Below are 14,930 nucleotides of genomic sequence, written 5' to 3'. Positions count from 1 at the left end.
GCCTGGGTAACAAGAACGAAACTCCGTCTCAAAAAAAAAAAAAGGAAAATGGAACATCAATATAAAGCTTAAAAAATCCTACAATTTTAAATTCAACATCAAGCAAAACTATATTTCTAAAACAAAGGCAAGAAAATATTATTTTAGATAAATACAAATGAAGAAAATTCGCCACCAGCAGGACTCCACTATAAGAATATGTGAAAGTCCCTGAACTGAAAGAGAACGGCAACAGATGGAAACTGAGATCTACAGATCTTCAGGAAGAAATAAAATACATGCTTCTGAAAATGGCAAATATGTGGGCAAATATAAAAGGCACATATGCACAGAGACATATATTTCTCCTAATTTCTTTAAAAAACATTTTGTTATTTAAGACAATCTGTAACAAAATATAAAGAACGAATGGAAGTTCTGGGAGCAACTGGATATGGTGCTGGTAGAAATACAAAATGCTAGAGCAACCCTGGTAAACAATTTGACAGTTTCTTACAACATTAAATATATAATTACCATTTTACCCAACAATATTATTCCTGAGTAATTTCCCACAGGAAATAAAAACATGTTTACATGAAGATTTGTACTTCACTGTTCACAGCAACTTTATTCACATTAGCCCAAAACTGGAAGCCCAAATTTCCACCAACATGTGAATGAATAAACTGTGGCATACCTAAAAAAATGGAAGATGATTCAGTAATAAATTAGGAAGAACTACCCTGATACATGCAACAATATGCATGAATTTTCAAAGCATCATGCAAGAGAAAGAAGTCATATACCCGGCCATGTGAATAAGCACTGATGCCAGAGTCCATTGATTGGTAATTCTAGAAAAGGCAGACTATTGTGACAGAAAGTAGATCAGTGTTTGCTAATGGCCAAGGGTATGAAGAAGGGATTGACTGTACAGGGGTATGTGGGAATTTTGGGGGTGATGGATATATTTTGTATTATGATTGTGCTAGTTGCTAGAAGACTACATATAGTTATCAAAACTCACTGAATGGTATACTTAAAATGGGGTGAATTTGACTGCATGTAACTTATACCTCAATAAAGCTTGCTAAAAAATAAATATGAGAGATAGTCCCAGCCCAGAAAAAGTCCATAATCTAGATAGGTGGGTAGATAAGGAAACAAACAAATTACAAATCTGTGAAATCAAAGACATTTCACAGAATCAAACAAAATAGTGTGGAAGTGAAAAAAGTGGCAATTAACCAACTGCCTGTGCCTTGCAGAGTCAAAGGCAGTTCATTGAGGGTTGATATTTAAACTGGATCTCAAAAGATAAGACCACTAAGGTGCAAAAGTACCTGGCATATATAAGAAAGGGAGAAAAGCTCAGTGTGTTAAGAACGTTGGATAAATAGTGTGAATGGTTAGGGAAAAAAAAAGTATCTCACTAAGTTAGAGAATCTGGATTTTTCTGTAAACTACAAGGAGTCAAAAGTTTACTTTTAAAATATGTTCTCTTTAAAATAAGGTAAGTCTGGTAAACAGTATGGAGAAATGTTAACACTGTTTCAATAGAAAAGTAAGCTATAGTTTAAGACAACAGGAAGAAGGAAGGAATAGACTTAAAGATATGTGAGGTCAAACCGAGAAAATCTGGTGACAAATTGTGGTACTGACTTAGTAAGAAAGATCACTGAAGACCAAGATGACTAAGTTTAGAATGTATATATGATTAAAATACAACTGCAATAGTTAAAAATGGCACAATTCATTCCAAATACAAATCAATGTTTTCTCCCTTTAAAGTAAGTTAAAGCACACCTATTTATTTTCATACTGTGCTAAAAGATATACAAGATAAAAAGATATACAAGAATTCCTGAATGGGAAACATGTATATTATATCAACTGATGTAAAAATTAATATTTTAAAGATATCAAAAATCCTTGACAATTGGCATTCTAAAATCTGTACACAAGAATAAAGGCCTAAGAAAAAACAAGTTTGAAAAAGAACAAAAGGTGTAAGATTAATCTAATATATGCTTAATTACAAGTCTTCATAATTAAAATAACATGGCACTGGCAGGGATTCTATCATAGAGAATCCAGAAACAGAGTCCTGTATAATGAAATGTGTAAGAAAGACATTCCAAAACAGTAGGAAGAAAATGACCTTTTCTGTTCAGCAGTGTTAGAAAAAATGTATACACAGAAAAAATAAAATAAATTCCACATAAATTCAAGACTCGATTGTAAAGATAATAAAATATAAAAGTGAAAAGAAGATAAAAACATCTTTCTAACCAAGAGGTAAGAAATCTTTAAACAAGAATCAAAACACTAAAGTCATGTATGAAAAGATTGATAAAATGGAATACATCTGTAAGCCAAAAGTCAATATAGCATCTCTGCAGATAGAGAATATTTGCAACCTAAATAATAAAGAATTAATATCCAAAAAACTCTGGTATACCAAAAGAACGTCAACTCCAATAGAAAAAGCGCAAACAATTTATAGAATTCACAGAAAGGTAGCTACAAATCGCCAATAAAAATATGAGAAAGATTCTCCACCCCCGTAGTAAGCAGAAAGATACAGAATTAAAACAAGATATCATCTTTTACGTATCAGATTGCCTCCCCCCAAAAAATGTAAAGAATTATTTAAGGAGTATTTACTCTCATACACGGATCATACAATCACTACAAAAGGCAATTTGATAATATCTAGTAAACTTTTGAAATATTTTAAACCTATGGCTCAGAAATGTCACAGGATTCTTCAGCTGTCGCTTTTCCAGCTGGAAACCTCTGTGGCCAGTGACGTCTTTTTCCGAGTTTTGCTCGGCCCGCTGGGCTCCTTCCACCCACTCAGCTGGGCAGGCTGCGCTCCACTCATGCTAAGCCTGGATCCCATGCCAGTCAAGGCAAGCCAGGCATGGAGTGGCAAGGGGCAGGAAGCTCTAGGAGCCAGCTCAGGCACTGGCTCCCTGCGAGGCTACAGGTGGACCAGGCAAATACCGCAAGTGGCTACCACTGAGGGCTTGGGAAAACACGGTGGCACTTAGAAGCTTGGAGATGCCAGGAAGCGCAGAGCACCCAAGGGAGTGTCACAGCCCTAGATCAGGAAGCCATGAGTTCTGGGATCCCTGAAGGGGCGCAACTCTTCTCCTCTCCTTGTTGCCTGCAGAGCAGGCATGTGGCGGGCAGGATCCGGGGGCAGCATGTTTCAGCCCTGTTTGTGTTAGGGCTCTTTCAGTTTCGCCATTGGCTGGCGGGGGGGGGGGTGGTCCCGAATTCTTCTCCCATGTGTAGGATGAATGAGGTACCTGGATGACTGGAGAGTGGGCAAGGCAAGGTGCTTTACTGACAGTACAGCTCTCAGGAGATCTGAAGCGCCTATCCACAGGCAGGTCGTTCCACTGAGCCTGAGGCACACTGAACCTGCAGCCCTCAGCGGAGAGGAGACCCAGAGTGGGCAGCTCCTATCAGCAGGCAGCTTTTCCCAGTCCCCGAGTCTGGTTGAATCCAGGGATTTTATGGGCTCAAGAGGGAGGAAATATGTGCTCAATGGTCCATGGGCAGCCATGGATGGGCCCAAAAAAGGCACCATAGGTTCTCAGTCCAGGCCGGGGATTCCACCAGAACAGACAGCTCGGTCCCGAGCCTTCAGGCCATCCCTGGCTTTAAGGTGGGGCTTCACTGTGGATCCACCCTTTTCCACCCAGGAGCCTGTCTCCACCCTCAGCCCCCACTATCTGTACATCATCCACTGAATCCAGGCTGTTTGTGCCAAGGGGTGCCTGCAGGCCTGCACCAAGCCACCCTCAGCACCCCCTTGGCCTCCCTCCCTTGCACGTCAGCACCCAAAGTCCAGAGGAAGCTGAGGCAGCAAGGGGCTGGCTTGTCAGGGAGCTCTGAGTGCATTCACACCTGGCTGGGTTGCAACAGCACCCAGGCTCGGCCTCGACTTCATTCCAGAATCAGAGTGGGGAGAGGCCAGGTAGCAGTGGCAGGCACTTCCGCTTCCATGAAGGGGTAGGGAGGGATTCCCAATCCCCCGAGAGTGCAGGGATGCCCAGGTCCACAAACGTGGCTGGGTAGCTGCGTGGCTGCAGCTGTGTCCAGCAGGGTGGGGCTCCCATTCAAGTAACTCGGAAGGAGGTGGGTCTACCGCCTGTTCCCGGCTCCCACAGCTCTGTGGAACACACAGCTCCAGCCAGGCTGCAGCCAGAGTCTTGGCAGCGGCAGCTCCAGATGGGCTGCTGCTGCCGACAACAGTATGCCATTTAAGCTTCACAACTTGTAAATTAGTTATTATTTATCTCTTTAATGCAAATTAGGATACTGGGACTCTAAAAGGTTAAGTAATTTGCTCAAGATTTCAAAGGGAATCAATATACTAGCTTTAAAAATGGAGTGACAGGTATGCGTGGGACAAATATCAAATTTAATTAGGTAATTACATCTAAAGGCCTTCTTGTAACTGAACAAATATCAAAATTGTTACCAATTACTATATATCCAAAACTAACATGTCCAACCAGCAGAAAAGAATTGATTAATGGAATGGTTCTCAATTTGAAGGAACCTATTAGAATCACCCAGGGAGCTTTATCAGACTATATAAATTCACATCTTTAACATTTCTATCCACTTCCACAAATTAAGAACTACCTACACTTCCACAAAGATCAGGAGAAAAAAAAAACATTAAAATGCTGCTTTACCTAAATTATTTCCATCAAACCATAACACAAAGTGAAGAAAGCATGCAATCAGCTGAGAATTTTTTATTTTTAGATAAAAATCTGACTTAAAAGTAATACCGTATCTTTTTGCCCTTGTTAGATAAAAAGGGAAAAATGACACCAGCAAATGGCCTTATGCTAAAATTTTGTCCAAAGGGGAGGAAAAAAGAAAAATGGAAAAGGAGTTTCCATTTTACCAAAGGAAGTGATCTTAATTCATTTGCACAACACCCTCGTCCCACTGCTATAAATGTTGCTCCCAAAGAACTAAACGTGCACAACTCGTACCCTCAAAAGAAACTCTGTGGGAAGCAAGAACATGTGTTTTTAATGACTTATAAACATTCATAAGAAACAAGTTTCATTTAATAACTGTATTTTCTGTATCACAAATAGAGGTCCCTGCTAAGAGAACTGATTTTCTTAATAATTTATGCTTGCTCAGAATCTCTAAAAGATATTCATATTTTCCATGCCATTCTGCATATCTATATTTAACATTCATGGGCTAATGAAGAGTATCTTTAATTATTCTTCCCCTTTCCTTCTCCATCCTCTTTTTCACAAACTGTACTCTTACCAAGGCAAAACCTGTACTAAAAATGTGTATTAACATCATAAAAATATAATGGAATTAACACATGTCAAAATGAGTATTATCAAACAAGGTAATCCTACACAGAGACTATATGTACTATATCAGAAAACTCTCTCAGAAAAGACTTAGATTTTTCTCAAAATATAAACATCCATTACCTATTTACAAGTAATTTCACATGACAAATAAAATGAAAACCATACCACTGCCTTGTACATGGAAGAAATTAAAATATTTCTAATCTAATTTTGATTTGAAGCATATAACAAAGTGGCTAAATGCACAGGCCTCGGATCAAATTGACCTCCGTTGAAGTTCCACCTTCATCACTTGATAATTACCGTAAAGCATTTAAAAATGTACCAATGTCCCCAAGAAATCTTGTAATCCTTTAATTTAAACTGGGTTTCCTGTAGCACTAACTTGGGAGACAATTTAGATCTTTCTACTAATAGAAGACAACAGGTTAAGAGTAATGGACTAAAAATATTTCCAAGAACAAAAATTTAGAGATGAGAAAAAACCTAGAGATCTTTTACTGATTAGAAGATCAACTCTACAATTTTAAGAAATAAAGAAACAAAGGCTTTGAGAGGTTTATGACTTTTCCAAGGTCAGATAACTAATAAACAAGGAGGATTTTAGAATTTAGGCCTCCCTCATACTTTACTACATCATGGGAATAACTGAAACCTAAAAAAACTGTAAGAGGTCAAGGTTCAAAAAGGAGACAACAGGTTCTTGGTAATTTAATTCCATCTTAATTATAATATATTTAACTCAATTTGTCTTTGTTCTTCAACTGCCTCCTCCCACAGCCCATCCTTACACATCTACACCTATTAATAAGAGGAATAAAGATCGAAAGAGTTATCTTTTCACTGGAATCTCTATCATTATCCCACTGATGCCTAAATTACTTAAGAGCAACGGTCAGCACTCTCAAAAAGCAACAATGTCTAAGGCCACAAATACAGCTGATTACCCCCAGCGTTTTTCAGAAGAATGATGTGATACAGCAATGAAGAACATGGGCTATGGAGCCAGACTGGATTGGAATGGCTGGCCATGTGATTTAGGCTAGTTACTAACCATGCCTTCCACCAAGTGCCTCAGTTTCTCTATCCTTAAAAAGAGAATAACATATCTTAATTGAAGTTGTGGGAAGATTAAACATATTACAAAACAAGTGCTTAGCATAGTTAATTCCTAGGCATATTGCAATTGTTCAACAAATGTGAGAGCTCTTAGGTCGATGATGCTGATATGCAAACCCCTTTCCAAGCCAAAGAGTACATTCTACTGTCTTCTAACACACACAGGAAAGCAAACTGAACTCTATCCTTCTGGCAATAAAACAAGAATATTTTCCTTTAAGATCACTATGCTCCTCTTTTTTCTCCTAAATGACAGTATTAAGTTGTGTTTTATGAAGAAAGAAAATCGAACACTACATTAATTTGCTTATTTTTAAATAATTACAGAAGCACTAGAAGTGTTTACTTAGCAAATGAAAATTTAAGCCAAATAGATTGTGCCTCAACATGTTTATTTTTGCCTTAAAAGAGAGTAAGTAGTTTTGATTTTTAAATTTTCCTAAATATAAGCTGAAATTCTCTTTCTATATAAGACACACCTTAATAATTTTAGGACAAATGTGAAGCCAACCTATGAAAATGTCAGAACTGTCTCATTTTAAATAATTGCTCATATAATTTATTCATCCACAATATATCTACCTCAATATAACTGTTCTAATTTCATATGTTTTAAATCTCTCATTTTTTAAAACTATAAAATCACTGCACAGGTAAATAGTTATTGCAGCACAACAGAAAAGAGTTTTCATTCATTTAAAGACCAAATAAAATAAATCTTCATTGGTCTGCAAGCTGAAATAGCATCTAGGCCTAAATTAGATCCTCATGACATTAGCTCTCCTAGCGTAAGGTCCTTAGGCAACAGTGGCAATTCTGAAGAGGCCCAAACATCTGTTTGGTGAGTATATGAAGCTCTATATTATAGAAGGTGGTTAATTTAACCATGAGAAAAATTACACATGCCTTAGCATTTCAATCTTCTTAAAAAGTGCTAAACTTGGTTATTTCATAACCAAAGCTATTATCTGTACTGGCCAAAGCATTTTCTAGTAACAATTTAGGTGTCCTGGGAGTCTTATTAATTCTTTTAGGCCATTAGGGTACCAATAAGAGCATTAGAGCCTAAAACCTAATTACAGGGGATAAAATGGTGTTAGCGCTCTGTTAATGGGCCTGCTGAAGCGACCAATTTTCTATCGGTGAGTACAAGGAATTTTATTTCAAATGTTATTTGGACATTTTTTAGATTTTTACAGTTGCTATTCCATTTTTAGACGGTATAACTGGAAGACTTAAACAGTAATGTTAAAGTTACAGAAATATAGCAAGAAAAAAGTTTTTTACTAATTGAAAAATGTTCTCTGATGCATTGGCTATAAAGTTCAGTCATTATAGATAAAAACTATAAATATCAAAACAGGATATTATAGCCTACCAAAGTCTGCACATATGTTGATTAGGATCAAACGTTATTTCATTTTATTTATTTCACAAAAAATAAAAGGTATTTGTTCACAAGTAAAACAACCCCAAAACTTCTTTGAAGAATCACAGCTTAAATGTGGCTGAATGAATAGAGTAAAAAGAAAATACACATACATAAGGACATACTATGAACTGAAACAAGCTTCATTTTCAAAAAAGAAAAAATTTGACAAATCATGTCAAAGAACAGCTTTTTTTTCTTTTCTTTCTTTCTTTTTTTTTTTTTTGAGATGGAGTTTTGCTTTTGTTGCCTAGGCTGGAGTAAAATGGTATGATCTCAGCAACCTCCACCCCCCAGGTTCAAGTGATTCTTCTGCCTCAGCCTCCCAGTTAGCTGCAATTACAGGCATGTACTACCACACCTGGCTAATTTTGTATTTTTAGTAGAGATGGGGTTTCTCCATGTTGGTCACGCTGGTCTTGAACTTCCAACCTCACGTGATCCACCCCCATCAGCCTCTTTGTCTAAAGATAGTAAAAACTAATAGGATGGATTTAATTTTATATTTATTTATTTAATTTTATTTTTACAGAAATGAGGTCTCACTATGTTGCCCAGGCTGGTCTCATGCTCCTGGACTCAAGTGACCCTCCTGTCTCAGCTTCCCAAAGTGCTGGGATTACAGGTTTGAGCCACCATGCCAGCCAAGGATTTACTTTTTACACTTGATCTTAGCCAAAAGGCTGAGAAGCGATAGGGATTTACTTTTTAAATGCCTAATAACAATTAAAAAGTATAGGAAATTAAAAAAAAAATCTCTATGTAGTCCTATATTACACATGTACCCAGAAAACTCCAGAATTAAAAAAAAGAAAATTACAGATAGCTGCCCTCCCCTAAATGTTTTTAGTTTTTCTCATTTAGATAACAAATATGCCAAGAAGTATAGATGACAAATGTCTAAACGGTCATAAAATCACTTATTCCTTTGTAACAGAAATTCCAATTTATACACAGTAATTTATATTTAAAGTTACTGCATTAGATATTTTTGGAAAATGGACACCAGCCAACAATGAAAAGAGAAAACTAAAAAGAGGGAATGGTAGAATTTAAGAAAGTAGAACTAACCAAGCATTGAAAAGAAATCTGCAGATGATAGCTATGCAGGAGGCTCAGAAAACAGTGTGTCCAAAGATGATCATTTAATAAACAGTATGATAAACTAGATGAATATTTATATGATAATACTATAAATGCTACTTAGTTTTTAATTTTCAAATTTGACCATGAGTCAAAATATGAAAAACAATTACACTTAACATAATGTAAACATTATCAATTTTGACATTGTAGAATTGATGGTATAACAGAGAAGCTACGTTATAAGTGACAGAAAAGGATAAAAACATAGAAACCAAATACTAAGTTCTAGACTAGGCAGTTAAAGAGTTATTGGTCAAAGTCAATGAGGCAATAAATCCAGCTCAAAGTGTAACACTTACAGTTATTAGGATAACAGAAGAAATATGGTAACAATTTAAGAATTTACATTCCTTGTCTTTCAAAGTAATAATTTCAGTCAACAGGGACAATACATAAAGAAATATAAGCATATCATTTACAGAATAGAAGCAACCATTTAAAAGAACAAAAAACATCTGAGATAAGACATAAGAGGTAAGATGAGGTGGGAGGTATAAAGCAGAACTTTACTTTTCATTTTATATACCTTTTTTTGTACTTCTGAGTTTTTATTTCCAGGTATAAAATTAATTTTATAATTTAAAAAATGCCATTAAAATCCTGTGTTTGTGATCTTAGATGGTAAATATGGAAGAAATAAATACCAAAACTTTTTAAAAGTTGCTTGATTTAGGATTAAATACTGTTGACTAAAGATAATTTTTCAAAAATAAAAAGGATTTATACTACTATCTCTTCTTCCCTTCAATTTGTGCCTATGTCAATTTTTTTCCTGAGACTCTATATAAAGTAAGAGAGAAGGAAGAAAAGTCAATAAAGATATGCAGAAAATATTAACAATAATGTGAAAGTAAAAGGAATGAGAAAACAATGTGTAATTCTTAAAACTACCAAACTTGCTGGACATAGTGGCTCACACCTGCAATCCCAGCACTTTGTGGGGCTGAGGCAGGCAGATCCCTTGAGTCCAAGAGTCCTAGACCAGATTGGTCAACACGGTGAAACCCCATCTCTTCTAAAATACAAAAAAATTAGCCAGGCATGGTGGCACATGCCTGTACCACCACCTAGTCAGGAGGCTGAAGCACAACAATCACTTGAATCCAGGAGGCAGCAGTTGCAGTGAGCCAAGATCGTGCCACTGCACTCCAGCCTGGAAGACAGAGAGATACTCTGTCTCAAAAAACAACAACAACAACAACAACAAAACCAAAAACTACCAAACTTATTTTATAAAATCTAGATATAGGAGAAGAATACTTTAAGTACTAACTAATGTGAATAATATACAAATATCCTTAAAATAAACAATTTTCATTTTCCCTGTATACTTTACTCATTCTAGAAATAATACACACAAAACACAATGTCAGCATGTTATTTCAGAGCAAAACATGTCAATAATATCAACTAGTCTTTTAATTTTAGGATTTCAAAAACATATGAATAAGTTATATTTTTCATGATGAAAATAATACATGTGTTCACTTTCAATACAATGATAAATGTACTGTTTTTCTGAAACAATAACATCTCGTTTTAACTATTCAAATCCAATAATTTCTTCTCAACCCAAACCTGCAATTGGCTTTAATGTTTCTGTATATCTCTTCATATAAACAAACATGAAAGGAATTTAGAAAGATGTCCAAAGTGCAAAGTCATCTCCATTCTGAGTACACAACAGAAATAAAATGAACAGAGTTAAAACTTTTTATTCTAACACTTAGGAAACTCAGGGAGTGGTGCTAGGTTTATGTGATCTACTTTCAATAAATCTAGTTACAGATAAGTAAATTACTAGAATCAAGTATGAATTGCTTGGTATAATACTATAGATGGGCTATATATTGCTCAATACAGTACTGGGCAATTCACACTTTAGAACCAGACAGAAGTGAGTTCAAACTGTGTACTATTTACATGTTTGCCGACGTGGGCAAGTCACTTACACTCTGAGCATCTTCTAAATTAAAAACAATAATATCTACTGGAACAGGCACCAGTGCTTGTTCTATGCTAGACAGTTAAAAATGTTAAATCACATCTCCAACAGTTACTGAACTATTTCTCTCTAAATAATATTTTCATTTTCATTCAGGTTCTCAGCTTTTTCAGTTTAAAGGGGCATCCCTTAGCACAGTTGCATGACTTTGGTGTGGCAGATCACAAATGAATTAGGTGAATGATTTGTTTTGGCTGCCTGTGGCACTATTACATTACCAATTCTGATTTGAAGAGCAGTTATAGTGCTAAGAAAATATATTTTTTTAAGAAAATATTTTTAATTGAATAAAATGTATTTACTCTTCTCATATATGTGTATATGAAAAGTATAAAAATAGACAAAATCAGGGTAAAATAACGAGATAAGAAATACATATGCTTTATAGACTTGAGGCTCATATTTTAATTGTAGTTTTCACATTTCAGTTTTGACTTAGGTTACATGCACTTCACCCTATTAGGCCTCTCCCTTTCTCAATTATATGCAAAAATGACAAAAAAAAGATCTCTCTTGCTGTTTCAAGTGCAAGAAAAAGTATATAAGCTAAGAGAGATTAATATATTTAGTGTTTATCAGGCTCAGTCACCTTAGAAATGATATTTTCCAGTTTAGAATTGAGGTTTATAAGGAAAAAGGATCATGAGCAAGGATAAAACAGAAAAGAAAAAATGGAGGAAAAATTGGTCAAAGAATAATCATAGTTATCATATATTCAACACTGGTACATAAAAGCCAGATGCTTTAAGTAAGTCATTTTTTATATTGCCAACAACTTTACAAGTAGGTATAATCATCTCCCTTTATAGATGAGCAACTGAAATTCAGGAATGATCTGCCCAAAGTCACTCAGCCAGCAACCAGTGCAGCCAGAACTGAAACTGGAGTCTGTCTAAACAAAATTAAATCATGCTAAGCTATTTTCAGAACGTAAAATTTCTAGGACATCAAAATTTCGTTAGAGAGCAGTTACTTTTCCCTTCATTTGTACAAGAGACAAAAACTAAGTGCATTTGGTCATCAATGAACGCTCTTTCCTTAGTTTCTCCTTGTTAGTCATATGAGCCAAAGAGATTTCAAGGTAAAAATGTCAGTATTGCATGCTCTTATCCCTAGTCAAAGGATGCTTTCAAAACAATTCCCATCAGCAGTTGGGCCATCAAAATCATGGAAGTAAGGAAAGAAGAAAGGAGGGAAGAAGGTGTGAAAGGGAGAGAAGGAGAGTGAAAGAGAGGTGACAGGAGAGGAAAGGAACAGAGAATGGAGGAAAACCAGTAGAATACACTTTCTTCATTTAAAATATAATTTGTCTGTCTACATCTTTTCCTTTGCCTTACTACTCCTAGCAGTATTACACTTCTCAGACAAAACCATATTGAATTGTCCTTATATTCCATAGGCAAAGATTTTTTAAAAAACTACATTTAACTCCCTTATGTGAATTTCTTTTAAGTTCTAAGAACTCCAATGACACACTAATTTACTTTCACTTTCTGGAAACTAACAGTCTTACCATGAAACTTGGAGGCTTCAGGATCATTCACATTGATAGCAATTAATTTCCAATCTGTTTCACCTTCGTCAATAAGAGCCAAAATTCCCAGGATCTTCACTTGAATAACTTCTCCACAAGAAGCAATCTTTAAAGAGAAAAGAAATTCACTATTTGCATGGCTGTCAAGAGTTTACTCCCATATGACAAAATCCATATAAAAGATTAAAAGAACTATAGACAGAAATAAAACCTCAATAATTAAAAATAATATAAAAAGCCAAAGTCTGCCTTGCAATGTTCCTTTAGAGTTAACTTTCTCAAAACTTTTCCACCAATGATTGAATTGTTTTACTGATAAACAAACAACTTGTCCTCCCACTGCAAACAACTAAAAAACTGGACAAAATATATGAAATCACTCGTTTCAGACATTAAACAATGGGAGGTGCAGTACTGTGACCCTACACAGAAGTAAACAAATGAGGAGAGCCATGTGATTGCCCTGGCTTCCTGCTCAATGCCCGTTCCAAACCACAAAAGATAGAAAGGAATCCAATAAGAGAACCGGGATCTCACTGAGGTTAAAGAACAGAGTTAAAAAAAATGGGGAGGAGGCCACGTGGGCATGGTGGCTCACATCTATAATCCAGCACTTCGGGAGGCTGAGGCAGGCAGATCACAAGGTCAAGAGATCGAGACCATCCTGGCCAACATGGTGAAACTGTCTCTATTAAAACTACAGAAATTAGCTGGGCATGGTGGTCGACGACTATAGCCCCAGCTACTTACAAGGTTGAGGCAGAAGAAACACTTAAACCCAGAAGATGGAGGTTGCAGTGAGCTGAAATCATGCCACTGGAGACAGAGAAAGTCTTCGTATTTAAAAAAAAAAAAAAAAAAAAAAAAAGGCGGGGGGGATGAGGTAGCTGCAATTTGTAGGGCATGGTACCAGAGATGAGAAATAACTACAGCAATATAATAGGGGTTCCTTTGATTAAATACTAACTTGATTAAATACTAACTGATTAAATACTAACCTGTGCATGCATGGGATGAGACTCCGTAAGTCAAGGCAAATAACTGCCAGAGGCCTATAAAATGAGTTCCAACCACCCAGGAAAATCTCAGTCAGCACAAGGCACATTCTTTAGTGAGCCTACAATAGGCATGCCTTAGTGTAGGACTAAACTAACTCTCAAATAAAGGTTACTCTAGACCTGTCCCAATAAAGTTTTAAAAGTACCTGGACACAACTAAACTGACTCACAAGTAACTATGTGCAAAAACAAATATTCTTTAAAGGAAGACAACAACATCCAGGTACCCAACATAATACAACATCCAAGATTCTGTCAATACGTAAGAAAATGTAAGCCCTAAATAATTTAACAGAAACATTTCCAGAAATTTTAGATGATGGAAATTACAGATAGGAACCTTAAAATAACTACTATAAATATGCTCAAAGATTTAAAGAAAAACATGAAAATATGGAAGAGAGAAATGAGAAATATAAAAAAGAAGCAAATGGGACTTTAAGAGCTAAAACATACATGATCTGAAATGAAAAATCCTCTCAATGAGCTTAACAACAAAATAGACTTTAACAAAGAGAATATTAGTGAACCTGAAGATACTGTAACAGAAACTATCCAAAGTGAAGCACAGAAACAAAAAGGATAAGAAAAAATTAACAATGCCAGTGTCCTCTGGGACAACATCCAGCACTCTATCTTATGTATAAATGGAATTCCAGAATGGGAAGAGGAGGCAGAAAAATCTTTGAATAAATAATGTCCAAAAATTTTCCAAATTTGGTGAAAAGTATAAACCCACAGATAGAGAAAAAGCACAAGCGCATGTGCGTGCGTGCACACACACACACACACACACCCATCAGAATAAAAAACAAAAAAAAATCCGAAGTGAGGCACATCATAATTACAGTGCTGAAAACCAGTGATAGGGACAGAGAATACATCTTAAAAGCATATAGAAGGGAAAAAAAAGATTATATAAGGGTTGATGATAAGAATGACGGCCGATTTCTCTTTAGAGGCAATGTAAACCAAAAGACAAAGAAATGAAATCTTTAAAATTCTTTTTTTTTCCCCATTTATTTATTTTATTGCATTTTAGGTTTTGGGGTACATGTGAAGAACATGCAAAATTGTTGCATAGGTACACATGTGGCAGTGTGATTTGCGGCCTTCCTCCCCATCACCTACATCTGGCATTTCTCCCCTTGCTATCTCTTCCCAGCTCCCCACCCCCCAACGTCCCTCCCCTATTTCCCCCCAACTGACCCCAATGTGTAGTGCTCCCCTCCCTGTGTCCATGTGTTCTCATTGTTCAACACCTGCCTATGAGTGAGAACAT

General features: G+C 36.1%; 1 protein-coding gene across 2 annotated transcripts in view; it reads right to left on the bottom strand.

Moving 5' to 3' along the window:
- PPA2 (inorganic pyrophosphatase 2) overlaps positions 1–14,930 on the bottom strand; it is a 104,233-nt gene that overhangs the window by 39,643 nt on the left and 49,660 nt on the right. For both annotated transcript variants that reach the window (XM_017516830.2, XM_017516831.2), the window contains one exon: positions 12,570–12,696. In XM_017516830.2, coding sequence (XP_017372319.1) covers positions 12,570–12,696 — 127 coding nt within the window. The remainder of the gene's footprint in view (positions 1–12,569; positions 12,697–14,930) is intronic.

This window comes from Cebus imitator, unplaced genomic scaffold (assembly GCF_001604975.1).
Source record: "Cebus imitator isolate Cc_AM_T3 unplaced genomic scaffold, Cebus_imitator-1.0 Scaffold606, whole genome shotgun sequence".
NCBI lineage: Eukaryota > Metazoa > Chordata > Mammalia > Primates > Cebidae > Cebus > Cebus imitator.
This window is presented reverse-complemented; position numbering and strand designations above follow the sequence as displayed.